The sequence below is a fragment of the Parambassis ranga genome, chromosome 22 (assembly GCF_900634625.1).
Source record: "Parambassis ranga chromosome 22, fParRan2.1, whole genome shotgun sequence".
NCBI classification, from domain to species: Eukaryota; Metazoa; Chordata; class Actinopteri; family Ambassidae; genus Parambassis; species Parambassis ranga.
Window position 1 is genome coordinate 4,811,675 of NC_041042.1, and position 26,499 is coordinate 4,838,173.

The following is a 26,499-nucleotide window of genomic DNA, read 5'->3' on the forward strand; positions in this document are numbered from 1 at the left end:
TAAATCACTTTCAATATTCATCCTCATCCAGCCAGATATGGAACAATAGCAGCAGCCTCCTGCAGAAAAATTGAACTTTTACAACAATAATGATGATAATTATTATGATAGACTTGGAAAGATGAGAGATTTAAAAACTTACATTAAGCCTTTATGAATATACATCACATTAGCACAATCATCAGTTATTTAAACTGTCTGCCTTTCTGTGATGAAAACAACATATTGGATATACTGTTCTGCCACAAGTGATCAGTCCCTGCTTCAAACTCAGCATAACAAGTGTCGAGCAATTAGCTGGATGATTCCTCAGCCTCTTGTGTTCTGCCAAAACTGGAAGCACTGGCATCACGCGCAGCGTCTTTCATTGTTTTCCCATGATGTTGCATCGCCAAATGTCATGTATTTTCCACAACAAGATACATGTAATTTGGGAGATGGCTCCGCTGGGAGTGCATAGTGGAAATAATTGAGCAGCTGCACATAACAGGAAAAGAACTCTTGTGAGTGTGAGCGTGTGACACCCCATCCCGAGTGCAGTAGATAAGTAGATAAGTCATGGAGGACATTCAAAATGGACTCTGTGACGTGGAATTTCAAATTACAGTGTGTGACGTGCTTTAAAAACAGCACGGGTAACGCTGTAATGCTCATTTTTGCTCATTAGTTGTGTTTTCATTAAGATCTAATCACCTGTAACCACAATGATATGCTAAACATAGTGACACCATGTTTTTAGCCCAGAATGGACAAGCCAATCAGAACAAAAAATTAATAATGTAAAGTTAGTTCACAGCAACTAATGTAATAATATCACAATACAGTGAATAAACTCAACTTTAATAAGCAACCAAAAACTGTAAAAATAGCTGCACAAATTTCAAAAAGCACATCAAACTGACAATTTACAGCAGGTCGGCAACAAGTCAATGACAGACTACTTTAAATTGACAGTAAAAAAAATGGACCAATCATATCTTCCTGCTAAATTGGCGGGCTTTGTTATTAATTCCTTCCAGCTGTGGAGGATCACAAGCTAGCCAGCCTGTTAGCCAGGGAGACTTTTTTTTTTTTTGCGAAATTATTATTTGACGCTATTTTCCAATTTTCCAGTTTAACTTTAAATGTGGAATTTGAAAGCATACTGAGCAGAAAACTGGGACATTTATGCCATTTATTGTTTGCTTGGTTGGTGCCAGAGGTCATACCTGTCATAAGGAACTACAGATGGATTTAAAAACAAAGGAGCAGGTGAATCAACTACTTCATCCGAAGGACGGGAGAATCTGAAGTAATGTCCAGGTCAGTAATGTAACATCTTATACCCCGTTCACACTGGGGAAAAAAATCTGGCTAAAGCGGGATTCGGGCCTATCCAGATGTTTTTTGAGTGTGAACACCTCGAATCCGGCAGTATCCAGTTTGATTTCAATCCGGCTAGATCCACCTCTCGTGGGTGGATCTAGCCGGATTGGCTCAAATGTGGCTCAGGTGTGAACGCAAATGTGGCTAGCGAATCCGGCTAGCGACATGCTTCTTCCGGTTAGTGATGTGCTACTTCCGGCTCACAGAGACACAGGACAACAAAACCGCACGACGCATGCGCACACGTGGTCCTACCGCGGCCTAAAAGGACTCTGTATATTACAAGGTGCCACCTAGTGGTTTGGAGGACAGCAAACACGCTGGATGAAGCCGGATTGAGTGCGGACACAAGTGTGTGCTAGCCAGATTTGAAAATAGGTCTGAACGCATCCAGCTCAAAGGCTGTCTGGGCTCAATCCTACTCTAGCTGGAATGACTTTCTCCAGTGTGAACGAGGCCTAATTAGAGGCTGCGATGCTGACTGGTTTCATTCTGGCTACAGCAAACCAGACTGAAATCTGTTGTGTTGTTGTTATGTACAAATATTCATATGATTTATTAATAATATTGCTCTTCATCTATGGCCGCTGTTTACTGTTCGTAATTCTGAAGTATATAGCCAGTGGTTGCTTGGCTGTGTGCTGTTGTGTGTGTAGGTTGGAGGTTGTCAGGCCACCTTATTCCGCTGAAGCGCACGCTGTGATGCGTGGCCTGCACTAACGTCAATGTCAATGTCAGTTTTATTTATATAGCACATTTATAAGGGCGTCGCCCACCAAAGTGCTTGTAATAACAGGTGTTTCCAGTAATACAAATGAAGATTATCATTAGCGGATCGGTTGCAGGTGGTTGAAATAGGTCATTAACAGGTGTGCCGTGACATCAGAGCGCACGGAAGAAATGCCCCGACACCTTTTTCCAAGTGAGGAAGTGACTTAGCAGACTGCAGTTTAAAAACTGACAGCTCACCTGGCTTGAAGTGAAATAATTCACCATGCTGCTCTTGCTGTTTGATCGTGTCTCCATGGTTGGATACTTTATGAAGAGTGCCTGTGCCATGTGCGTAATTGCGCACATCTCTCTCTCTCTCTCTCTCTCTCTCTCTGTCTCTGTCTCGTTGACGTCATCAAAGCCGATCGGCACATTAGCGTGATTGTGTTGTGTGCGAATATTAGAAATGAATGGCTGCAGAAAATAATTATTTTTTTGTGACGACACTCACTGTCTCCTGCTGTTTGCATTGGTAAGAGTAGGAAACGGAGATCAGATGGCCATGGATCAGAGTTCCCTATTCTGCTATATGAGTAATATAAAAGAGCATGGAAGCAGAAAACTTTGTCAATGATGTTAATTATATGACAGCTGATGTAAAATGAGCTACAACATGGGCAGAGGAGAAATGAGTGTGTAAAATGCTGTAGCTATTGCTAATAAATGGAAAAGATAAGAACCATAAAATATATAGTGCACGTATCTCACTTAGACGCCATCAGAGGAGCTGTCTCTGAAAAAGTTAGACAAAAAAAATTGGGACAAGATTAATTAATCAGATTATTGATCTGTGGATGTTTTTGCACATACAGCAGTGGTCTTGTTTAGCGATGAATGGTTCTAAAGTGCCTGGAGCAGCTGTTGTTCCTGCACAAATAGGTGGTGCTCAAAGAGAACGCATGCAGGCTAATTCAGTTCTGCAGTCACAGAGATGAGATTAGTTTGTCCTTAAGTAGCCTATACGTCTTTTATATTTTTGACTCTTACCTTTCTGTTTTGTCTTTCATTTATTACTCTTACAGTTGTGTGTGTGTGTGTAATCTAGTGTTGATTAATGCAGCTGCACCGTGACAGTTTTCCCTCACAGGATTACGGTGAATCTATCTATGTGGGCTATCTGCGCTCAGGGATGCGCTTCCTGCTGCACCTCCGATCACGTGATCAGCAGGCGCACAAACCGAAGCCTTATAACCGCCTGCTCCCACAAACACACAACCACACGCACACATACACACGTCGCCTGGCTATAGCACAACTGTGTTTGACACTGACAGTAATATCTGGGGAGTCCGCACGAGATGATTCCCCCCGGTAAATCATCACAACAACGATAATAATTTCCTTCTCGTTTATTTTCTTGGAGTTACTCTCAGTGAAGAGTGAAGAACAGACTCAACATTTACTTAATTCATTTTTTTTTTTTGCGTCACGGACCGGTGAAGGATATTTTGGCGAGGATCAAGGTATGTTCTTTTTATTTAATTTCCTTCTCATTTTTGCGTTTTTTATTCATATATTAATTTGATAGGTTGTTGTTATTGCTTCTCGTCCATGTAAACTTTATTGTTAATAATTAATAGCATCATTACTCATATCAAAATGTAAATGCTTTCTCTTGTTCTTATATCTCCCTTGATGCCCAATTAATCCAGTGATTACTGATGAAAAAAAAAGGCTTAATGCCTAATGACCTCCTTTAATTAATAAAAAAGCCCTGCCTGTCCTACATTCTTAATGCAATGATTTCCCCTGAGGCTGCACAGGTTTGTCATCAACTGTTCAGTTTCCCACTATTGTCTGGGATGCATCTGTTCTGGAGTCAGCTGGTTAATACCCAGATCCCCCCCGAAACTCTCCTTTTCCACCATATTAATCATTAATAAATGCATTAAATCTACAGGTATTGTTTATTTTTAAAATGATTTGTTGCATTCATTGTGGGAATTTTTTTTTGTCTTCATAGATGTCGTTTTGTATGTGTCGCCTGCTGTTACACCACACGCCTCTCCACTAAGCATCCCCACACTGCCACAAACCAGCCATGAAGCTGGCTTTGCACAGCATAGCTGGCACCACAATGAGTGCGCTCACAACAGGTGTCCAGTATCTGGGCTCCAATGATGCTAGCTACGATGATCCCTCTGCAGACTCCAGTCTCATCAAGGATGGATTCCACTTTGAGAAGGCTTACTCTGCCTCCATCAGCAGCTCGTTCCATGGGCTCCTTCCCAGAGACAAGGAGGTCATTTACGGTGCACTCTCTCCCATTTATCCCACCAACATGTCAGAACTGCTGCTGGGTAACAGCACCTCTGTAGAGAGTGAAGGAGCGGCACAGTGTGGGGAGAACTTTGCGGACAACATGGAGTGTTTTATGATCCTCACACCTGGTCAGCAGCTTGCAATTGCCATCTTGGCACTGACTCTGGGGACTTTTACAGTGCTGGAGAACCTCATGGTTCTGTGTGTAATCCTGCACTCACGGACACTTCGATCCCGACCTTCTTATCACTTCATTGGGAGCCTGGCTGTGGCTGATCTGATAGGAAGCATCATTTTTGTGTACAGCTTCCTGGACTTTCATGTCCTCCACAGAAAGGATAGCCCCAACATTTTCCTTTTCAAGCTGGCTGGGGTTATTGCCTCCTTCACTGCCTCCGTGGGCAGTTTGTTCCTCACTGCCATTGACCGGTACATCTCCATCCACAGGCCTATGGCATACAAGCGCATTGTCACCAAGACTAAAGCAGTCATTGCCTTCAGTGTGATGTGGACCATCTCCATTGTCATCTCACTGCTGCCGCTGCTGGGATGGAACTGCAAGCGTCTGGGCACTGTGTGCTCAGACATTTTCCCTCTGATTGACCAGAAGTACCTAATGTTCTGGATTGGCATGACAAGTATCTTACTCTTGTTCATCATCTACGCCTACATGTTCATTCTCTGGAAGTCCCACCACCATGCTGTTCGCATGTTGAGCCGCACCTCCCAGAGAAGTGTGATTGTCTACACCGCAGAGGGGACAAAAGTGCAGACGGTGAGGCCTGAGCAGGCTCGCATGGACCTCCGCCTTGCTAAAACCCTTGTTCTGATCCTGGTAGCCCTCATCATCTGCTGGGGTCCACTCTTAGCCATCATGGTCTACGACCTCTTCGGTAAGGTAAATGATGTCATCAAGACCATCTTTGCCTTTTGCAGCATGCTCTGCCTTCTCAACTCCACCGTGAACCCTGTAATCTATGCCATGAGGAGCAAGGACCTGCGCAGGGCCTTCCTTAATATCTGTCACGTGTGCGGGGGAGCAACACAGCCTCTGGACAACAGCGCTGAGAGCGACTGGAACACCAGGAGTGTGAGAGCCACAGCAGGTGGGGTAGGAAGAAATGGAGGCGGCTGTGGAAAGGCTACAGTAAAAGTAGCCCAAGTCACTGTTTCTGGAATGACTGAGACTTCTACAGCAGAGCCGGTCTGAAAGGCAGCGAACTGTGAGATAAACATAATGTAGAATAGCCCCATCCTCTCCGTGACTGTGAAATGTGCCAAAACATGACTAGAACTGAAAAACACGTCTTTGTAATATTGTCAGTGGAGTGTGATAACTAAAAATACTGTGCTATAGAAAAATGTATTGTCTGACTTTTTAAAGTAATTCAGTAAATAATATAGTTGCTTTCCCAAAAAAAACTTTTTGCTGAATGGATTTTTTTTCTACAGTATCCATTATAATGAAAACAATACTTCAATGTGTTTGCTGTAGTTTGGACAGATGGCAGGTTAAGAACAACAAACGTGACATCATTCATAGTTAAACTGTGTCTTCATTCAAAAAAATCTGATTTTAAATGGGAGATCACCGCTTCTTAAAGTGATTTGTTACAGTTTCATAAGGAAAACCTTATTTATTTATTTATTTTGGAAAGGAAAATTGTTAGTCACGCTCACTGAACTGACTGGCTTATTGGTCAAATCAAAACTTTAGTTTATAGTGAATAGGGGAATGTTTCATGAGTGTTTTTATTTACACACATGCATAGAAAACATTTGTGCAAAAGCTCTGCTGCCGTATTCCTGTGAAGCATCCATTGTGACATTGCGTCTCAAACCAGAGTGTGTAAATTCTGAAATAAATATGTGAAATTTGTCTATTTTTATCATAGTTTTGTCAACATGGCTGAAATCTTTTCAATAAAATATCGTCAAATTGTCTAATTACAATTAATTAAAACTTTATGAAATGAAAGGTTATAAGAGCCACAGTGTTTAACTGTATAAATTATTCTCTTATCCTATTGGTCATCTTGTGAGTTTGTGGGTGCCTCTGGTTTAAAGTTATTGCTTGTGGGTGTCTTTTGTAGTGTAACACTGCCCTCTTATGGAGACGATATTATAAAGGGCCTTTATTACTCAGCAGGTTGTGACGTAATGGAATTTTGGAATTTTATAAAAACGCTCCAGCGAAATCACATTGAAAAACAGCATTTTGGAATAGAAAGGCTAATTTTGGCTTGTTATTTGACAGCAGCTCATTGTTTATCGTATTTCACTACATAACCCATCATGCACTGCGTTGTATTTCTCACGTTACGTCATTAGCCGGAGAAGCCGACAGCCTCGTATCAAAAACAGGCAGCTAAGTTGCGTTAGCTAGCAGCACTATCTATCAGCAGACACTTGGCCCACAGCTGGCTAATCGTCATTTCAACTTTTGGAAAGCAACTTTTCACAAGAACACTAGTTGGTGAACGCAGTCAAGAAGACCAGCTTTTCCCTCAAGAGGTAAAACTTCACATCTATATATACTAAAATGTACGCCGGGACGAACTCTCCATCAATGGTAGCCAAAGCTAACATTAGCTTTGTTTTCTTTTTGAATACTGCCTAGCATGCACTGCTAACGTTAGCGTGCTAGCAAATATTTAAAGCCTGTACTACGCAGTATATTTAACGTTAGTCTTTGCCAATGGAAATACGTTTTAGCAGAACGATTCACTTAGTATTTAGTGAGTTATGCTAAAGAATAGCCATCGTTAACAGTAATCTGAAGTAACTGGTATTGTCGCTTCATTATCGTCTTGTTTCGGTATTTTGCACCCCCCCTCTCCCTTTAACAAACTGAAGTCATGGCGTGTGGAGCCACCCTGAAGAGGACCATGGATTTCGACCCGCTGATGAGTCCTACGTCCCCCAAACGGCGAAGATGCATCCCCGTGTCCCCGTCGTCCTCATCCCCTAGAAAGTACCTTAGCATGGAGCCTTCGCCATTTGGGGAATCGTCGTCAAGACTTAGCGCAGGTAAGATTACTAATGTTGGCTAAGTTGGCCTGTTTGCTGACCAGCCAAAGACCCGAGGGCTGTTAACATGTTGAGCCACGCTATGAAACATTAGAAAACACTAGGAGATGGACTTTTTAACTTAACAGCCAGTCATCGATTGATATTTTCTGTCTTTCCTTGCTCCCTTTGGATCCACTAGAACAAATCCTCAACAGCATCAAACAGGAGTACAAACGCATTCAAAAGAGGAAACATCTAGATGTAGGCTACCAACAGTCAGAGTGCTGCTATTCTCCAGAATCCCCATCCCAGTCGTCCACTATGAATGTTTCCACCATGCCAGGTAGGTAAAAGAGGGTGCAGTCATAGAATAATGCTCTACTAAAACCAAACCAAACCACATACATTACAATTCTGTTTGATCGGCACAGGAACATCCTCAGGAGCTGTCTCCCCAACTAGAAAAGAACAGCCATTATTTACCCTCAGACAAGTGGGAATGATCTGTGAACGACTGCTGAAGGAAAGGGAAGAGAAGGTGCGGGAGGAATATGAGGAGACCATGACTTCAAAACTGGCTGGTTCGTATACACAAGCAAGAGATGCACAATATTCAGCACTTACGCTACAGATGTTACTATTCAGATGTTGAAAGCTGGAACTAATGTACTGTACAAATGTACAGTACATTAGTAGTTCTTCCAAAAGCGCATTAGTGAGGTCACACACTGATGATGGTCGAGAAGGCCTGGCTTTCAGTCTCTGCTCCAATTCATCCCAAAGGTGTTCTATCAGGTTTTGGTTTGTTAGTGTTAAGTAGTCTTATGAATCTAATTTAACTAATAATATAGTTAAATGTGTATTTTCATGACTAAGGTTGTGTTGAACAAATAGTACTTTAAGAAAAATTGATTGTGTTATATAACAAATTCCAAAAATCCCATCTTAAGCTGTAACAAATAAAGCAGATCTATCTATGCAGTCACTTGCACATGATGGCTACTTCATCTATCCTGTTTTTGGTGGTGTACGCTTTCAGAAACTAACAGCTTAATGTTATGATGCTTGATGAAATGAAGCTTACAGCTAAGACGTTTTACGCTTAAATGAAAGCATCAAAGTTGCTAGGCAACAGGGGCTTGTGACAAATAAAAAATCCTCAGTAGGCCATAAAATCAACCCCATTAGATGTGTAGTACATGCATGTTTAACAGTTACAATGATAAATCTTCTGATTGTCTATGCAGAATTGTGGTTAAAGACAACTACCGTATGTCTTCATCAGGGCTAACTGAGGTTTGTCTTTTTATATTTCAGAACAATATGACACTTTTGTGAAGTTCACACACGATCAGTTAATGCGACGATTTGGAGAGCAACCTGCAAGCTGTGAGTTGTTTTTCTCTTTATTTTCACATTCCTGTTTCAATGTTAGAAGGTCTTGGATCTCACTTTGAGCTTTGCCTTTTTGAAGTTAAAACTTCCAAAGCTGGTTTCTGTATTTCATTTTATCTCTCTTCCCTCCAGATGTTTCCTGAGTGTGGCACAGTATTTTGGCAAGACAGCCTTTCCCTTGCTGCAAGCGGTCTTGCAATATCTCATGAAAGAGAAAAGTTCATCGTTGTAAGAGATTCAGTTTAGCTAGTTGAAATAAAACTTTTCTTACTGTGCCATATATCCGTCTTTGGGCAAAGGTTTATATCAAGCTATTGTCAGTTGTTACCACTCTGTTGTAAGCAACTAGGTGCTTCCTGATGTAAATGAACGGACCCTATCTCTACCAGTGGCCTATGATCCTTCAGCTATCTGTGTATTTACAGTTATCACACTTTTGTAATGATTCCCAGCATTCCAGGCTTTGTCACTTGTTTTCTGTTTGTTACATGTAAATACAATAAAGCAGTGCAGAATTTTACACAAGGTTTGCTGGTCAGTCTGGAAGGAAATAGAAGAAACACAAGTGAAACAGTGTTAACTGTTGTTCTTGGGTTTCTTGTTTTAAATCGAGCATAATGTGGAATAATTAGCTTTTTTTCCCCCTCCCACCCGTGTTTTTATTTATTTTGAGTTTTGTTCTGCTGGTATCACTTTGGAGAACAATAAATCTTTTAAGAGTTGAATTGTTTTGATGCATGTGGACCTTTTTTCCCCAAATACACCAAGTATTGGGAATAATCTTTGTAAAATACCGCTGTTCAAACTAGCTGTCATATCACAGACTTTCCCCAGTTAATTACAAGCTGTAACCTGTTATCAGTGTATTTAACAAAGTTCTGACGAAACACATTTGGACTGGGTAAATAAAACAGTCCAATAATTTAACCCTTGTGTTGATTTTTTTTAAATGAGGCTGATACCCACATAGTGCTAACGGTGTAAAGTTAGATTGACTCAGCTGTTACACATTACAAGGATGCTCGAACCACATCTTAGGATATATGAGTGCAATGTGCCAAAAAATGTGTTTTATTAGAGGGAGAATACTGATGCAAGTCAAAATTCATAGAAACAGTATTCACAGCTGTACAAGTGTTTTACGGTCATGTTTGCAGTCAGCAGCCTCCCCAGGTGAGTCGAGCCACGTGGTCGGTCTTCTGCTTGGTGGACTTGATGAAGCCGAGAAATTCGATTTCTGACACAGCACGGATGAAACGAGCACTGGAGGACAAACTAAGGAACCAAACGCTTTTAAGTCTAGTTAAAAAACACTCGTTTTTTTTGGTTTGTAGGAAAATCAACAACTCGGGCATCTTTGTCATTTATGCGTCATTCAATTCTGAAAGGATACTGCTTCACCTCATCCACTTTTCCAAAATGTTCAGATTCTGGATCATGTCCCTCAGCTGCAGAAACCACTGTGGAGAAAGCCTGCAGACAGACAAACACAAGTTTTCATTCATGTCACCATCCAAATCCATAACGTGACACAACGGGTCCTCAGGATCAATAAAGCTGCCCCTACAGAAAGAAAAACAAAAGCCTCCAACTTGGATACTTTGTAGGGAAAAGTTGAATTGGGTGCTTATTGTTGCGAGAGGAAAACTGAAGTAAAACCCTATTCTCTCCTTGATAAATTATATAAACTCACTTCTAGCCAGTCACAGAGGTTGATCAGCCTGCCGCACTCCAGGTGGAGCTTGTAGGCGATGCAGATATCAGGAGCAGCATTAGAGACGGTCCCATCCTCAGTCTTCAGGCTGTCATTCTAAAAAAAAACAAAAAAAAAACACACACCATCAGCTCTCAGCATGCACATTTCCAGTCATCATGTTCAGTTCCAACAAGGTGATGCGTATGTACCCGGAGGTAATAGTAGGGACTGCTGAGCGCAGCCTGAATAGAGGTGCGAGGTGTTGCATTGAGATGGCGTCTCACAGTGGCAGACAAACTGTAGTAGCAGACCTCATGCAGAGTCTGAGCCTCCGGTGAAGACAGGTGACTCCTGTGTTATTACAAAACAGCATTAGATGTATTTCTGCAGTGTTTTACTTTGCATCAAGTCTCATTCCTCTTACTTTACTAAAGCGTCGATGAAGTCTAGCACTTCATTCCTCAGGATCTCATAAGGACTCAGCTTCTTGGATCTGCGGGACTCATTCAACTCCAGCAGAGTCTACAATCAGGATGAAAATTAAAGTTATTAACACATCTCCAGTTGTACACAGGTGGAGTCCAAATGTGAGCTACCTTCTGCAGCTGGAACAGATCTGTTTTCTTAAGATTTTTCACTGGAGAGGTGATTATGTCATCCACACTTGAGGCTGTTTCAGCGACAGCTGTTGTTAAGAACACAAAAATCAACCATGTGAGTACATATGTTTAGAAAGCCTATTCCACTTTAGACAGAGATAATTATCTGAGACAGGAGACCATCCTTCAGGTAAAACTTGAGAAACTGGATTTTTTTCCAACTGCTCACCATCCAGCTGCTTGAATTTTGCCAGCAGCTCTTCCAGCTGACTAAAAGCATTCTTCATCTTCTTGGACTTGACAGGCTGCAGAATTTCTGCACACTTCTGCAGCAAAGCAATCAGCTCATCTTTTGCCAGCATCCTGAAGGGAGAGCACAGCAGGTTTACTACAGAATGCCACAGCTGGTTTGTTCCCAGAGAGGCACGGTGCTACTTTACTGTGTACAAATGGCTGTTCAGCCACCTGAACACGCAACTGCTCTACAAATATCCCTGAGTATGTTGCCATCTGGTGGTAAAATAACGTTAACATGTGCTCGATCACAATATTATGAGCCATGCTTAATAACCTATGCATTTTAACATGGAACTCTTGTTTAAAAATGACGCCCAGGCTTACCTTAGAAGCTTCATCGCTGACTGGTAATCTTCATTTTCCCATACGTTCTTCTCCAGACATATTAAATATAGCTCCCTGATCTGTGACACCCAATAATCCACTTTATATAAAAACAGAACTCCTGTAATTCAACTATGGGATTGTCTAGACATACGGTGAGTTCTTGCCTGTTTTCCAAGGGGATATCGAGGTAATGATGAGGTCAGAGCATGGAGACATCTCAGAATGGGATAAAAGTTCTTGTGGTATTTGCGAAGATCCTTTATTAGCCTCTGACACACCTCCTAAAAAGGAACAAAACGTCTATTTCAAAGACCTGAAATTTAAAAAAAATAAGCCTCTTGAGATAAAACAAAGAATGCACCTTCAAATGAGTGTCATCTGTCATCAGATTGACCTGTTCCTGCGCTTCCTGCTGCTCGACATACCTGGAATGACCACATATTAGACTTAAAGCCTTAGTGTTACATTTGAAAACTAATCATTATTTTGTCTGTGTACCTCTTGAATGACGGCAGCTGCCTGATCCTCTCCAAGTTATGGTGGCCTAGCTGTGTCACGTGAAGCAGCGCCTCCTGCTTTCTGCAGCACAGTACACTGAGAGGCTGAGAGTGGAAGTGCTCCAGGAGGGCCAGCTGAAGACACACAGAGCACAAATTAAGCCCTTCACATTAGTCCGTCTGACAGAGGACTGACAGACCGAGGTAGCTCCATACCTGTAGTCCCTTGATGAAATTTCTCACTGAGAAATCATGGTAGAGAAAGATGCTGATCAGCACCTGCATCACTTTGTCATTGAGCTTAAAAGGGAACTTTGGTGTCAGGATCAACTGGGGGAAAAAAAACACATCAAATCAAATCAACAGCCATCTACATTAAGTGGGAAATAATACTCAGACATAAAATATCTGGGTCCAATATCTTATCCTGCTAATTCACACATGCAGTGTGAGTACCTTGTCAATGACTGTGGCCAAGTGCTGTGTGCAGGAGAGTGACTGGAAGAGCTCTATGCACAGCAGGGAGGACACGGAGTGTGGCAACATGTGCTGGATAGTGCTCGGTGACGTGGCAATCCCAAAGATGAACATCAGAGGAAGACGTTCAATGTACCGACTATGGAATATGGTTCAATTATGGTGTTACTGGAGCACACGTGGTATCACCAAGGTCAAAACAGTGACGGTTCTTAGTTACCTGCAGATGAGTATGAAGTCCTGAAGAACTCTTGGGTTAAATGCCTCCAAATCTTTAAAAATAATGACAACGGGAGGCTGCTGCTGCTGCTGCTCGTCTCTCACTGGAGAGCTGCGCTTCTTTCCAGGAGTTCCACTGCTGGATTTCTGAGACACAGAGAAAAAAACTGCACTTTTTTATTTTATGCACGCACCTGAAAATGTATGCATATGGACAATGTCGTATGCTCTCGGCCTGCACCTTAGTTTTTGCGATGTACCAATCACACAGTGTACCGAGAGAGCAATGCACGCTCTTGTGGATGTAAGCGTCGGTCTGCTCGGTCTCTTCCTCATCCTCGTCATCCACGGCCACAACTGTGCCCATCAACCTCTCCAGGACCTTCTTCATTAAATGCTTCAACACTGAAATTAAGCACAAACATATAATAAAAAAATACTAAAATAATTCTGATAATGGACTCACTAAGTAAATCTTATCCCCTTTTACCTCCGCACTCTTTGGCCTGCACGGAGGCCACGTGAGGAGTGACAGACTGCTGAAGCAGGTCAGACAGACTTTGGAAGGTCATGTCATGATCCGGCACATTCACACCTGCAGGGGAGGGGAAGTAAAGGAAGGTCAGACAGGGCACAAAATATGGAATCGGTGCGTGTGATTATCAAGTCAAATAATACCGAGCACAAGTGCAGCTGTGGGAATTTCACTGGCCCTCATTTGTGATGCCCAGTCACTGTGTTTACGAGTGGAAGAGCACTTCCTGGTGAAGTCCAGCAAGCTGTCCAGTATTTTCCTGTTAAGTTCATCCTGTAAAATCTGAGCAAAAGACAATATGAACTCTTTTTTTTTAAAGAACAGAAGCAGGAAACGATTCTTGGGGTATATTTAGATCTAATAATTGTAATTTAACCCCGTCCCTGACAACCACTTTATGCCATCTATTTCTTATGTTACGTCAATATATAGATTTCCAAATCTAATTTTGTAGCTGACCCATCACTTGAGTTGCTCCAAAGGAAAGTTTTCATTAACCAAAGCTAAGAAAACAATCATTTGCTGATTTTGATCATTAATAGTGATTAATTTATTCTTTTACTATCTACATTTACAACAATGATCTATTAAATGCTACCTAAAAGCTTTAAATGTATAAAAAATACATCAGATCCTGACATCAACACCTCGATGTTGCTCTTACCTCTGTGTCTGTTTTGATTTTGTCCCATAAATCCTGACAGAGTTTAAATCGTACTTCACTGTTTTCAGCATCCTCACAGCCATGCGTGAAATAACTCTCTGCGGAGAAATGGCATAAAGTAAAACTTAAAAACACCGGGGATCCTCTGACAGCTCGCCACGTTACACTCATAAATACATCTTACCCAGACTGACAGTCTTCTTCTTCTTAGCTCCAGGCTTAAAAACAAAACAGCCCTGAAATAACAATATACTTGAGTTAGACTAAGCGTCAGATATTTATATACAAAGTCACGCAGACATGTGGCCATATTGTGTCAGGAGCTTTACCGAGCATGTACGTAACATATTTAATATAACGTTACCTTTGACACAGATGAAGTAGACATCTTGCCGTGAGTTAGATGAAACAGCGGATCACACTTTCAGGACCTGTGCACGATTTCACTCTCAATATTTAAAATGCCGGCTGGGTGTACCCTTCTTAGACAGGATATCTACTTCCCGCCAAAGTGACGTATGCGGAAGAGGTTGCGTTCAGCTTGTCAGCAGCAGCGAGTGTCAGCGTGTTCCGTTTTGAATATTATATCATGCACATCCGTGGAGTTCCATAATCTTATTATAGATTATAGTGTAAGATTTTGTGTTTATTAGTGTTTTAAACCAGAGCCTCCGTTTTTTATTGTGTTTGATATTTTTTTTAAAACACTGCTGATCTTGAACATACCCTCCTTTCACTGTCCTACATGTTCTTAGTTGTTAAAAGCTGGTATCTGGATAAAATCCTCTCTACAAATTAGTTTGATGGGTTCATGCGTTCACTGAGTTGCACCATTAATAGTTAACATAGTAGATTATTCTGTGCAGTATGCACATTGTATGATACATATGGTTTCATTGTCTTAAAGTGTGCCCTTTTAACCATTCATTTTCTTAATCCACTCTGTTCTGTGTGAGTTGATGGTGGGGGGTGGAGCATGTCTCAGCTCAGCTGTCAAAGTGTGACAGGCAGAGTATACCCTGGACAGGTTTACATACATTTTTATCATTATTAGTTGAATGCACTAGAAAAAAAAACTTCAAATATTTCTCATATTAAAATGTCTGCTTTAGAACAATGTATTGCAATTGTCTTCAATGTAAAGTAACTTAGCTTAAGCCTAAATGTACTCTCTGCAGTTGTGCCACATGCATGTTACATTGTATATTCTGTAACATTTAAAAAAAAACACATCAGCTACATCAATTTTCCATAAATATAGCAAATCATGTCACCCACAGGTTTTATTACACTGTGTAAACTATGATGTATTGTAAACAAAGCTATGTAAACTATACAAAAAAGGACACATCCAGACAGTGTTTTACAAAAAGAACCAGTAACATTTTATTGAACACTTTGTGGAAGACATGTAAATATTACAGATAGGTCTACTAGTGTTGAAAAAGGATAAAATAAATACAAACAGAACTTGAAATCCCATAGGGATATATAAAAACATAGTTTTCTTTAAAAGTCTCCATTTAGCAAAAGAAAAAAAAAACATCTTCAGTACTAAGCATAAATACAAACATGTTTCTAAAATCTATGCCCTAGAGATTACCTGGTTATAACTAACATACATACTTAAAATCATCCAAGACATTTTTTCAGTAAGTACAAAATAGGCCATTTCTTCATTAATAGTGACCATGACTGTTAACAGTTGGAAATCTGACGCATTAACAAACCATTCTGCAGCATAACTTCTCAAATCCTGAGTGAGATTGAGCTGAAAAAAAGTGTTGGGCTAAGATCCGCTATAAAGCCACTTTTTTATAATCACCATGGGCTTCATATCTTGTAGCTGCTTTAACAAAAGATCAGCACCGTCTGAAAATGTTTTATCCATGACGATCTTAACATTAGACGCAGATTTGAGATTGAGGGGATTTCTGAAGTCTACAAGATTCTCATAGCCTCTAAATTCATCATGTATTTTACTTTTCACTGCAGATTTCTGTTTATGAGTTTGTTGTCTTTTGGACGGCACTTCAGCGCTAGCTTTATCATTTAATTTGCGTTTGGAAGAGTGTGTGGACTCTGAGGTTTCCAAGAACTTTAGGAAAGAGTCTTCCAGGCCTAAGGGCTTGAATGACCCTGGCGTTACCACATCATCACGTTGTTCTTGGGCCGTAGGGGTACCAGGATTTGAGTTCTCTCTTGAACTGTTAACAGTCGTACGGTTTCTGAGGGTCTGCATCCTCTCTGGACAAGCTGGTGTAGGTTGAGCAGGTTTTCTGGGACGGCCTCTTTTAACTTCGGTCCCATTGGAAGCTTGAGATTCTGCACTTTCATCATTTGACAGTTTACTGTCGTCTTGGCCAATTCTATCCACCAGCTCATCACAAAGTTTCTCTCCTTCTTCAGGCTCTGTCTCCTCAGAGGATGAACTTGATGCGCCTTCTGATTTGTTTGCATCTTTGAATCTGGAGCGTGAGTATTTTTTGCAGAAAATGAACTGACTTCTCTGATCTTCGATGTATCTTTCCGATAGCCCATGAGTGGCGTAATGCTTGAAGATACTTCGTTCAGCTCGCTCCACTGCGTCACAGCCAATGATCATGCAGGGATATTGTAGGGCAGACTTCTTAATGCACATGGCTGATGCCTCTTCGTGCGACTTTAGTGTAGGTTTCCCAAAACTAGTCCAGTGTTCAATGGACTTCCCATCTTTCTTTTTAGTGTTTTTCTTTTTTACTTTAAATTTGTTTTCTACATTTTCTTTCCCGTTGCCAACCCCCTGGAAAAGACCAATAGCTTTAGTCCTTCTTCCATCACTTGTTTTTGGATCATAAATGTAATCATGCTTTTTGATCAGGTGGCGAAGGAGATTTGATTTTGTAGTGTACACTCGGTCACAGCCATCATATTCACACCGGAAAGTTGGGTCCACTGAGCCTCTCTCGGAGATGGCGATTTCCTTGTGGTAGTTCTTAATATGGTCAATGTACGTTTCCACAGAGTTGAACGGGAGACCACACTCTGGCCGGTCACAGTTAAATGTCTCTATGCTCATACTGGCCATCATGGTGGTGGCTTTGTCACGGGTGAACTTGTGAAGTAAGAGGTAATGCTGCACTAACCTTGTGATTCCCATGAACACCCTTGAACAGTTTTTTACCTGACACCTGACTTCATAATCTTTGACTATGCTCTGATCGGTTTCTGGTTCACTTACTATTTCAGTTTCAATTTCAGGTTTGGTTGGGGGCAGGGATGCCTGATGCATAGCCCGGTAATGGAGGATCAAATTCTGCTGGATGGTGAAAGCTGCAGTGCATCCTTCATGTACACAGCGATATGGTCTATATGGACTAAAGGCATTTTCTGCGTCGCACATTTTAAGACTTAACCTTTTCTGAAACTTCTCTTTCTTCTCTTCCTTGGTTGGTGTGCTTTTGGAGCTGCTGGGTTTTTCTGGTGAGGATAAAGCAGAAGAAGAGGACTCTTTTGGGGACACATCTGATTTTGTTTTTGCCACTTTGATTTTGCCAACAGGACTAAGTTTCTCTTTTAAAGTGGATTTCACTCTCTGATCTGGACTCATGTGGGAAATGGCCACATTTGGTTGCTCTGGTGTTGATGGTACCTCACAAGGCTGATCTTCAGGTAAAAGGTTTTGAGGCAACGGTAGTTGAGTAACAGTTGATACGTCAGGTGTCAGGCTGTGTGTCACTGCATCTCCTGAAGCGATTTGAGGAACTTCTGTATCGTTATCATTAGTTGCTTGAGGTGCAATCGCTATGTCGAGTGGCTCCTGTTTTATAGCAGATATTATATCTGCAGTTTGTGTTGTGTGACCGACATTGGGATCAGCAGTTGCACTGTTAGGACACACGCCATCTTTGTTAAGTCTGAATGCGCGTCTATTGCGAGCACTTATCCTCAGCTTCTGCATTTCTGACTTTGACAATCGGTGAACTTTTTCATAGTGAATTCTCAACCCTGTCGTTCTTGTGAAAGTCTTCGGACAAATCTGACAAGGATAAGGAGAAAGTTTAGATGGGGCTCTTTTCAGTTCTTCTATCATCTCGTTAGAATAATCATGCATTTTACTCAAGTGTTTGAACAATGCCTCTTTTGTCATGAATGAATACTCGCAATCATCTTGGTCACATTTAAAAGGTTTAGGAACCTTTTCAGTGGGCTTGTCGTCACTTTTGCTCTGTATTTTACTTTTCTCTGTATCTGGGACTGCATCACGACTGACATTTTGCTCCAAGGCTATAGCACTTCGCATCTTCTCTTGTGCGGCCTCTATCAAATCCAACCTTTGAAAGGCATGTGAAATTTCCATGAGGTGATCTTCTTGATAAGGTACAGTGAGGGGTGGATTAGCTGTCCCTCCTGCCTTCTCCAGCTGGTTTTCAGAAGACACTGTGAAAGAGTTTGAATAGTCTGTTACATTTGTGCTCTGAGGTTCCTGTTTCGGTGCCATAGGTGAGGTCCAGCTTGTCAGACTACAGGATTCCTGTGGGAATTCTCCATTTGGCGTGCTGTATATTGCTCCATTTGTGTCTGGGACATGAGGGTCATTGAGAAAATCAAGAAATGATGTTGGCAGATCTGCTGTCAGGTCAATTTCATTTAACGGTCTACATTGTGAGCGTTTAGATAAGTGACCACCAAGAGATTTGGTGCTTGTGAACTCTCTGAAACATCTTCTGCAAATTACTTTGCCATCCTTGATGATTGCTGGCCATTTGGTGCGCTTGCTCAACCTGCTGCGTTTTTCTTTCTGGGCGTCTGGGTCACTGCCTTTTTCATCCGAAGTGTTAGCCTGACAATCAACATTAGGACAGCTCTCATCATATGGGAAATCTGTCTGAATGATGTTGTTTGGACTGATTATGCCATCCAAAGAGTTCTCCATCTGTTCATAACCTGGAACTGAGATCTCTGTTTTAATAATTTCATTTGTAGCTTTTACTGGAACTTGAGCCTCTGGGCTCAGACATTTCAAAGGAATATCAACTGATGAGCACTGAGTGAGGCAGGAGTTTTCACTCACAGCATATGGAGTGTGGTAACTTCCTTCAGGGAGGCTGTCAATTGTTGAAATACTGTTTCCATTATCCAACTGTTCTGTCATACTCGCGCTGTTTTTTCTTGCATCTACACTGTCTCCGGTACCGTCAGGATTCATAAGTCCATACTGATGTCCTCCATTGTGCATTTGCCCTCCATTGTCCAGCATCAGAGAACTGGACACATACTGAGACATCAAACTTGACTCTGAAGGAACATGTGACATAGTGGGACCATGTATAGCTGCCACTGAATTATCTCTATCAGGTGGAAGAGAGGCAGTTTGATAATGGTCTGCCGGCCATTGAGGGTAGCTGCGAGAGGGGTACTCATTCATGTTGAAGGCATCTGGATAGCAATTATTCATAGGAGGTGAGGACCATGACTGAGACATGTCTGAGTGCATCACACCACTCGCATTGTTTGAGTTTCCCCATGAAGGATACAATGTGGGGTTCACCATTGGAGTGATAGGCACAGGCTCCATTGATACAGGATAACATTGGGCGGGTGAGGTTGAGCATCCCACTGGATAATCCATTTGCTGCACCCCAGGTTTGTTGCATAGTATCCCTGGCTGATTTGACAGCCTGCCCCCCTGGTTCTGTGGCTGAGTGGGTTTAGCAGGTCCACTCTGAACCTTTTTTGATGTAATTTTGGACACTTTGTTGTATTTTTTTGCCAATTTCCAATCTTCAAATATTTCAGGGTGTTGCTTCTTCACATGTCTAGACAGACTTTTGTTTGTACTATATGCCCTTGTACAGTCATTATATGGACAGCAGTGCAGGTTCTCTTCATTGCCAGACGTAGCAGCGGGTGTGCTGGGAGGATATCCTTGCAGAGAACAAGGAATTTCTGTTTTGATTTGACTTGGAGAAATAATCTGTGGCACGGCCCTCTGAAATGCATTGCCTTGTACAATATTATGTCGATCTTCCTGCTGACTTGCCATAGGGTTTGTTGCACTGGGGACAGGGTACACTGGAGGAATATCAGTGTGCCCAGCTACATTTTGGTGCACATGTGGAGTATCCGATGGTAGATTTGCATCAGTTGGTGCTGGAGTGGGATTTGTCAGTGGAGTGTAGCATTTCTCTGGCTCCTTCATTTCAGGATTCAAGATGCTTTCAATTGAGTGTTTTACTTTCAGGGAACCAGATTCTTTAGTGACATCTGGTGATCTACACGGTGATGTGGTTGTCTTTGATGCATCTATCAGAGAAACATCAGCATTACTCCTTTCACAGGAAACTACAGCAGAACACGGGTCTTCTTTGTCTTCTTTGTGCTGGGTGCTCTCGGCTGGTGGTTCTACTTTTGCAGCAGCTGGAGGAGTTTGATTAGTGATTGAAAAACTGTTTACTGCTGCATTTGTGTTATGAATCTCTTGGTGAGACAAGAATTGAGCCTGTGAGTAGAATATTTTTCCGCAGTTGTCCGTTTGGCAGGTGTATGTTAGGTAATGCTGAGCCTCGTGATCATACAAAAGGTAGGCCTCACTAAAGACTTGACCACAGTTAGGGAACATGCACTGTGCCTTAAATTCAGGGTGTGTTTTTCTATGCATGAGAAGCTCAGAGTTGGAATTAAAGTTGGCCTTGCAATCCAGTTGTATGCAGATATATGGTTTGCTGCCACAGTGCATCTGTAAATGATCATTAAGATGTTGGACATTAACAAACTGCCTTCTGCAGTACTGGCACACGACTTTCTGCTTTTGTATTTCTAAAAACCTCATGGCCTCTTCATCGTTCTTGTGAGATCTGACATGAGCCATGAGGTTACGGAAAAACTTGAAAGCCTTGGAACAATTTTTAACAGGACAGAAACAGTCCTGACTAATCTGCGGGTCTGATGTAGTTTGTTCTATCTTAACAGGGGAAGCCAACTGCTCACCGACTTGAGATTCAATTTTGACAGGGCTCATGCTTGCCTTGGCAGCAACTTTTGAAATCTTTGATGGACTTTTAGGGGACTGAGTTGGTTTGCTTACCTTCCTTGCAGCTTTCATTGCAGCCAGTCTCTCTTTGCAAGATTGCTTTACATGTGATGCTACATGTGGTTCTAAAACCTCCCTACTTTCAAAACTGTCAGCACAAATTGGACAAAGATATACTCCGTCTTTGAAATGCTTCTGAGCATGCCGAACAATTCTGTGACCCAAGAACTCTTTGTCACATAAAACACAATACTGCATGTAGGCTCGCCAATTTCTGAACCGAGCAGACACAAAACCCTGCTCCCTAAGTTTTTTAGCCTCTCTGTTTTTCTCTTTTTCGTCTGTGATTTCATTGAGTTCGTTTGTAGTGATTAACAGAAAATCCTCAAGGTCTCTGTATTCAGGGGGTTTTCCAAGCACATTGTCCACCTCCGGTTCATCTGTGTCATTCAGTGTATCAATAGATGACACAATAGCTGCCTCCTCGCCCATCAGTGACAAGCAGTTGCGTTTCAGTGTTTTCCAGTCCCAGAACTCTGGATCAAAAGGCCACTGTGTCTTCAAGGCCAGCAGTAACTCACAGCGTAATGAATTGGGCACTGGTAGACTCCCATCCTCCTCTGGCTTTTGGTCGGGTTCGTTGTACAGGGACTCCACCGCATAATACGCGTCAACAGTGGGCTGAAGGAGAAACTCGGTCAGCTGGCATGCACGCTTAACCTCTAGATCCGTTGGCAAGAGGCAGGAAATAGTCTTGCAAATGGTAGATTTGCTGTCTTTATGGTCAGTAGAGGTCATTTTCAGGGCTTGAATGCACATTTCTACGCACACTGGAAGCCCCACCTCTCCAACCTAAGGTTAAAAAAAAAAATAGAACATTAATGCAAATTATTTGTAGGAAATCTACAGGTAGTAGTTACAAATCAGTAAGTATTTCCCTTACCTCATTTTGGATTACTTTGATGAGAAACAGAATGTGACAGACACTTCTGCAGAGAAGAGCCATGCTTTTGCTGTGGCTCAGAAAAGAATCAGCAGACGACTCTAAACGCATGAGTAGCTTACTCCAGAACAGTGTGAGTTCCCTGGAAATGTTCACAAACAAAAGTGTTTAACAGTGAAATGAAGAAATCAGACAGGTTCTGAAACAAAGCATGGATCATGGGTCATGGATCCAATTGCACCAAACATGTTTGGGCTGGACTTGGAATTTTTGGTTCAATCAGAACCAATATTACATGTGTGACCCCACCTAGTTTTTTGTAATGACATGGTTTTTCAGACTATACAGTCAGTTAGGATTCGCAATAATTCTCAACATGGAATTATCCAAGTATTACACCATGCATGTGTGTTCCATTAATTGCTCCATTCTGGGCAAAAATCAATTGCATAACAAAGTGATATTCTCCCATGGCAACAGTATAAGTGAGGGTAAATTTGTTTTTGTCTCAAAGAAACATCAACACTTACCAGGCACAATATACATCTCCTTGGAGAAGCTGTCGCTTGAGAAACGCAGTACACAAGCAGAGAGCCCCTTTCTCATCGCCCTCTGACTCCAAGTTGCAGATCATTTCAAGAGCGTCTTTACAGTCTATTGATGCAATCTGCGAGCAAAAGAAGGAAATCAAGAGAAGTGAAATGAAATACAATACAATAAACATCAGTCCTAGGAAAGTGCTGGAACCTCTCACATACGTGGAATGGAAATAATTACTGTGGTTCCAGAAAATGATAATTCAGGTGTAATCAACTGATAAAACAATGGGAAAGTTGTTTCTTACCTCTTCCATTAGCTGATCCTGATTTTTTGTCATGCAGATGCAGAGCAAGTAGGTCTGTTTGAAGTTCCCTTTTCCTTCATATCCCGGATATTCCGCACACATCTTTGCAAGGACAGCTGCTTTATCAACACTTTCCATTTTAACAAGGTGCTTTATTCGCATGTTCAGAAGCGTGGGACCTTCCAACTCAAGATACTCATGAACTGAGGAACAAAGACAGAAAAAGGGTGAGAAACTTATGGTTTGGGAGGGAATTCAGACAGACAATTACTATGAAAACTCAGCAATGGTTATTTCACAAAATTACAGCTATTGTGTCTCCAGACCACTTTATAAAAAAGTGAGGACTAACCTTGCTCAGTTTGAGGAATTTGATTGGACAGGATGCTGCTTAATGTGGTGTTGGCCCAGACGCCATCCTGCTGTGCCAGAACTGCGAGCAGGCAGAGCTGTGTGCTCCCACTTTCTTGCAACAGGCTGTGTGCCAACTGCAATGAAAGACAAATAAACATGTAATAACTATATTTCTAAAATGTGAGACATGTTTTAAAATACAGTCTTAAAACACTTAGACACTGCAGTGGTCAATTCATGTTAGAGAATGAAAATGTATTTCTTTAGCAGTTATACATACATTTCAGCATCTTCCAACTTTACAACTGCCCTAAACCAAATGCTAACTAATTGCTTAACTTTTCATTGCTTATCACTGTAAAGATAAGCCTGAGAAAAAAAATCTAATACCCCTGGGTATACTGACCTTCATGGAGGACTGAAACTCCTCCCATAAGGCACCAGGGACATGCTGGGGCAGTAAGAGCAGCAGCTCCGCACAGCTCCTGTGAATCCAACACAGTCATTTGTTAAAGCCAGATGTAGGTCAAGGATGCAAACACACTCAACAAAACAGAAATAACCTTACAAGAATAACTATTCAGACTGTAAAGTCAATGTGACATTCTAGATATAATAGGAAAAAGTACAAAAAAAGAGGAAACATATTTATTAAATGTCATTAACTGATTTTCATATGGGAATAAAAGACAAAAATGATTCTGCTCTGTATTTGCTCTTTGAATTTAATCATCTCTGATTATATTGATTTGGTGTACATGTTTTCATGTGAAAAAATATAATTTGTAGTTCATCCCAAATATGCCGCTCCCCAAGAGGTCTGCTACATACTTATTCTGCACTACAGCCTCAAGGACTCTGCCTTCATAAGAGCACATTGTACCAATAGCTGAATAGCTGTGTATTATTCAGAGTAGTTTTAAATTTCCTTTTCATTTCTTACATTCAGATATTATGCATCTTTTCAAATAGATTACTCTCTCGTAAAAACAACTAATGTGAAAACTGTTTGAAAGATGCATAAACACTAAGGATTAAATCCAGATTGAACCAAGCTGATATGTGACTATGCAACACATTACAGGTCAATGTAGCAAGGATGCTGCTGTTTAAAAGACACAAAAGAAGGAAATAAAAAAGGTTTTGCGATTAGTTTCTACCGGCGTACACTGCACGATGCCTTTAACTTACAGTGCTAACTTTTCAAGTAGGAGTGGCACGTTTTCACATTCGGAGGAGAGACAGGAGGCGGCCTTAGCAAAGCTGAGGATTGCCACAGTGTAAACCTCCAACAAGGGCAGTGGATCCTCGTCAGTTTTCCAACGACCGGCATGTTCCACCAGTACCTGCAAAAAAAACATTACATACAAATGTTACAACTTGAAAAAGGGTGCAAAACAATAGGTAGAAGCTGTTGAGCATATGTTAAGAATGCAGATTATTTATGCGTAAACATGAACATGTTTTTTTTTTTACAGTCACAGATTACCAAAATGCATATCCTTAATGTTTTAAATGTGAAGATCCAACTTTATTTTTTCCTCTTTTTGACATTCTCTACATTATAAATGAATGCAATTAAACTGTCTGACACATCATTATCAAAGAGTTAATAATGGTTTCTTATTTATAGTTTTAATATCAGAGTTTGTAAACCTATTGTGCATGTGTAATTACATGTAAACAAAGCACAATTTGTGCTGGCCCTCATCAAAATACATTAGTGTGCATGGATATTTAGATTTATAGTTAGCTCTTACAACAAGCCTTTTAGATTTAACCAACAGTGCCACACTGTCATGACTAAAAAAAAATAATCAATAATTGCTTTAAGATTATATATATATATATATATATATATATATATATATATATATATATATATATATATATATATATATATATATATATATATTATGACATAATTCAGTCAAGATCTACCCTGAGATAATCAGAACCCTAAGATAAACATTTTTATCCTCCTCTTTTTTATTTTTTTGCTGTCACCAAGTAAGACTAGACTTCATCAATTCACAATATACAGAACACAATACATCAGTTGCCATCCTAAATCACCGCAGCTCTGTTCTGAAACAACGACTAGTCTGCACACAGCCCGAGACTCGCCCCCTTCGCTAAAATAACTTTTAAACTGAATGAATTCATCGCAGCCGGTTAGCTTGGAGTGGTAACAAACCTAAAATCTCACACTCCCTCGGCGCGATGACAATAATCTGTGCTGCTTTGCAGGTAAATGGAGACATCGCGTGATATTTACGTGGTCTGGGCTAATTAATGAGGAGGATGTGTAATGGAGTCAGTGACCACTACCACACTTTCCCCTTCAAATCACTGCCTCAGCCAGCTGCAGGCAGATCGGCTGCTTTAACACTGACATCAGGTTACATCTTTTAATGATGCTGTCTATAATACTATGATTGAAAAATTCGCTGATGTGGTTTGATGGATTAATTAGTGCAAAGAGGCCCAGGCTAGCACCTTGGTTATAACCATTGCTCTTTCCGTACAATAAAGCAGCTTCACTAAAGTAACCCCATTTCACTCCAAGCCTAAACCACAAGCTTTGAGATGTAGTGTTATTGCATGTAGTTGTTATTTTCTATAGCGAATAAAAGTATTTACTTATGTGCAAATCAATGCAATCGCCCTGGAAAATATCGCTAACGTAGCTATCCATTTTTTGCACAGCATGACCACTGCACAGGACAGGGGGACCCTGCATACCAGCTAGCAACATTCATCTGCTATTAGCCATCTGGCCTGGAAAATACGAGTAATACATGCACAGTGAACACACACTGGCGAAACTTCTCGCCGCATGGATAGCGATACATTGCAAATAAATGCATGCTCTAGATATACATCACTGTAAGAACGACTGAAAACCAACGAGGAGTTTTTTCCCCATCTTGAAATGCCAGGCAGCTAGCTGGGCAGCTAGCTCCTTAGCTACATTGTTATAGCAAACGTAGACGCGCATCCTCGGCCAGGAAGCCAGAGGGGCTGCAGGCTGCCCGGGATGAGCAGCGGGGTAACGGGCTAACCTGGCAAAACTCCTGGCAGAAATGCAGAGAGGCTTCCAACGGAGACTGCGAACTCTCTTTCAAAGCTGTGGTCAAACCCTGGAACCGCTCTCGGAGCTCCTCGATAGCTTTCCGTGTGTCATATTCCTTCTCTGTCTCCCCCTCCGCCATCTTCACAACAATCAC

At 41.3% G+C, this 26,499-nt stretch overlaps 4 protein-coding genes across 4 annotated transcripts; 2 read left to right on the forward strand and 2 right to left on the reverse strand.

The window, feature by feature from the left end:
- The first annotated feature begins 3,372 nt into the window (after window positions 1–3,372).
- LOC114427721 (cannabinoid receptor type 1B-like) lies at window positions 3,373–5,679 on the forward strand. Its single transcript, XM_028395930.1, has 2 exons — window positions 3,373–3,599; window positions 4,100–5,679. Exon 2 carries the CDS (start codon window positions 4,178–4,180, stop codon window positions 5,606–5,608), a length of 1,431 nt encoding a protein of 476 aa, XP_028251731.1. The 5' UTR covers window positions 3,373–3,599; window positions 4,100–4,177; the 3' UTR covers window positions 5,609–5,679.
- Window positions 5,680–6,739: 1,060 nt separating this feature from the next.
- Window positions 6,740–9,530, forward strand: LOC114427218 (akirin-2-like). Its single transcript, XM_028395117.1, has 6 exons — window positions 6,740–6,912; window positions 7,255–7,428; window positions 7,610–7,753; window positions 7,842–7,991; window positions 8,728–8,799; window positions 8,938–9,530. Exons 2-6 carry the CDS (start codon window positions 7,257–7,259, stop codon window positions 8,946–8,948), a joined length of 549 nt encoding a protein of 182 aa, XP_028250918.1. The 5' UTR covers window positions 6,740–6,912; window positions 7,255–7,256; the 3' UTR covers window positions 8,949–9,530.
- Window positions 9,531–9,926: 396 nt separating this feature from the next.
- Window positions 9,927–14,617, reverse strand: orc3 (origin recognition complex, subunit 3). The gene is made up of 20 exons (XM_028395588.1): window positions 14,481–14,617; window positions 14,301–14,352; window positions 14,117–14,214; window positions 13,596–13,734; window positions 13,408–13,512; window positions 13,159–13,322; window positions 12,919–13,064; window positions 12,678–12,837; window positions 12,438–12,551; window positions 12,223–12,356; window positions 12,086–12,149; window positions 11,889–12,005; window positions 11,722–11,801; window positions 11,330–11,463; window positions 11,098–11,186; window positions 10,926–11,023; window positions 10,711–10,852; window positions 10,499–10,615; window positions 10,199–10,278; window positions 9,927–10,068 (listed from the first exon to the last, which is right to left on the reverse strand). The coding sequence occupies exons 1-20, from the start codon at window positions 14,502–14,504 to the stop codon at window positions 9,963–9,965; spliced, it is 2,163 nt and encodes a 720-aa protein (XP_028251389.1). The 5' UTR covers window positions 14,505–14,617; the 3' UTR covers window positions 9,927–9,962.
- A 1,098-nt stretch (window positions 14,618–15,715) lies between these two features.
- Window positions 15,716–26,487, reverse strand: znf292a (zinc finger protein 292a). Its single transcript, XM_028395575.1, has 8 exons — window positions 26,335–26,487; window positions 24,461–24,615; window positions 23,676–23,754; window positions 23,268–23,403; window positions 22,916–23,118; window positions 22,602–22,738; window positions 22,072–22,213; window positions 15,716–21,980 (listed from the first exon to the last, which is right to left on the reverse strand). Exons 1-8 carry the CDS (start codon window positions 26,482–26,484, stop codon window positions 15,906–15,908), a joined length of 7,077 nt encoding a protein of 2,358 aa, XP_028251376.1. The 5' UTR covers window positions 26,485–26,487; the 3' UTR covers window positions 15,716–15,905.
- Between the last annotated feature and the right edge of the window lie 12 nt (window positions 26,488–26,499).

Bases quoted from the DNA above. Each gene is read 5' to 3' on its own strand.
- LOC114427721 (XM_028395930.1), top strand. From the start codon at position 4,178: ATGAAGCTGGCTTTGCACAGCATAGCTGGCACCACAATGAGTGCGCTC.
- LOC114427218 (XM_028395117.1), top strand. From the start codon at position 7,257: ATGGCGTGTGGAGCCACCCTGAAGAGGACCATGGATTTCGACCCGCTG. The intron at 7,754-7,841 runs GTAGGTAAAAGA...TGATCGGCACAG, and splicing joins GAATGTTTCCACCATGCCAG to GAACATCCTCAGGAGCTGTC. The intron at 7,992-8,727 runs GTTCGTATACAC...TTTATATTTCAG, and splicing joins CATGACTTCAAAACTGGCTG to AACAATATGACACTTTTGTG.
- orc3 (XM_028395588.1), bottom strand. From the start codon at position 14,504: ATGTCTACTTCATCTGTGTCAAAG. The intron at 14,215-14,300 runs GTAAGATGTATT...ATTTCTCCGCAG, and splicing joins GAAGAAGACTGTCAGTCTGG to AGAGTTATTTCACGCATGGC. The intron at 10,616-10,710 runs GTACATACGCAT...GTTTTTTTTTAG, and splicing joins GTCCCTACTATTACCTCCGG to AATGACAGCCTGAAGACTGA.
- znf292a (XM_028395575.1), bottom strand. From the start codon at position 26,484: ATGGCGGAGGGGGAGACAGAGAAGGAATATGACACACGGAAAGCTATC. The intron at 23,404-23,675 runs GTCAGTATACCC...CTTTCATTGCAG, and splicing joins AGTTTCAGTCCTCCATGAAG to TTGGCACACAGCCTGTTGCA. The intron at 21,981-22,071 runs GTAAGGGAAATA...TTTTAACCTTAG, and splicing joins TCAAAGTAATCCAAAATGAG to GTTGGAGAGGTGGGGCTTCC.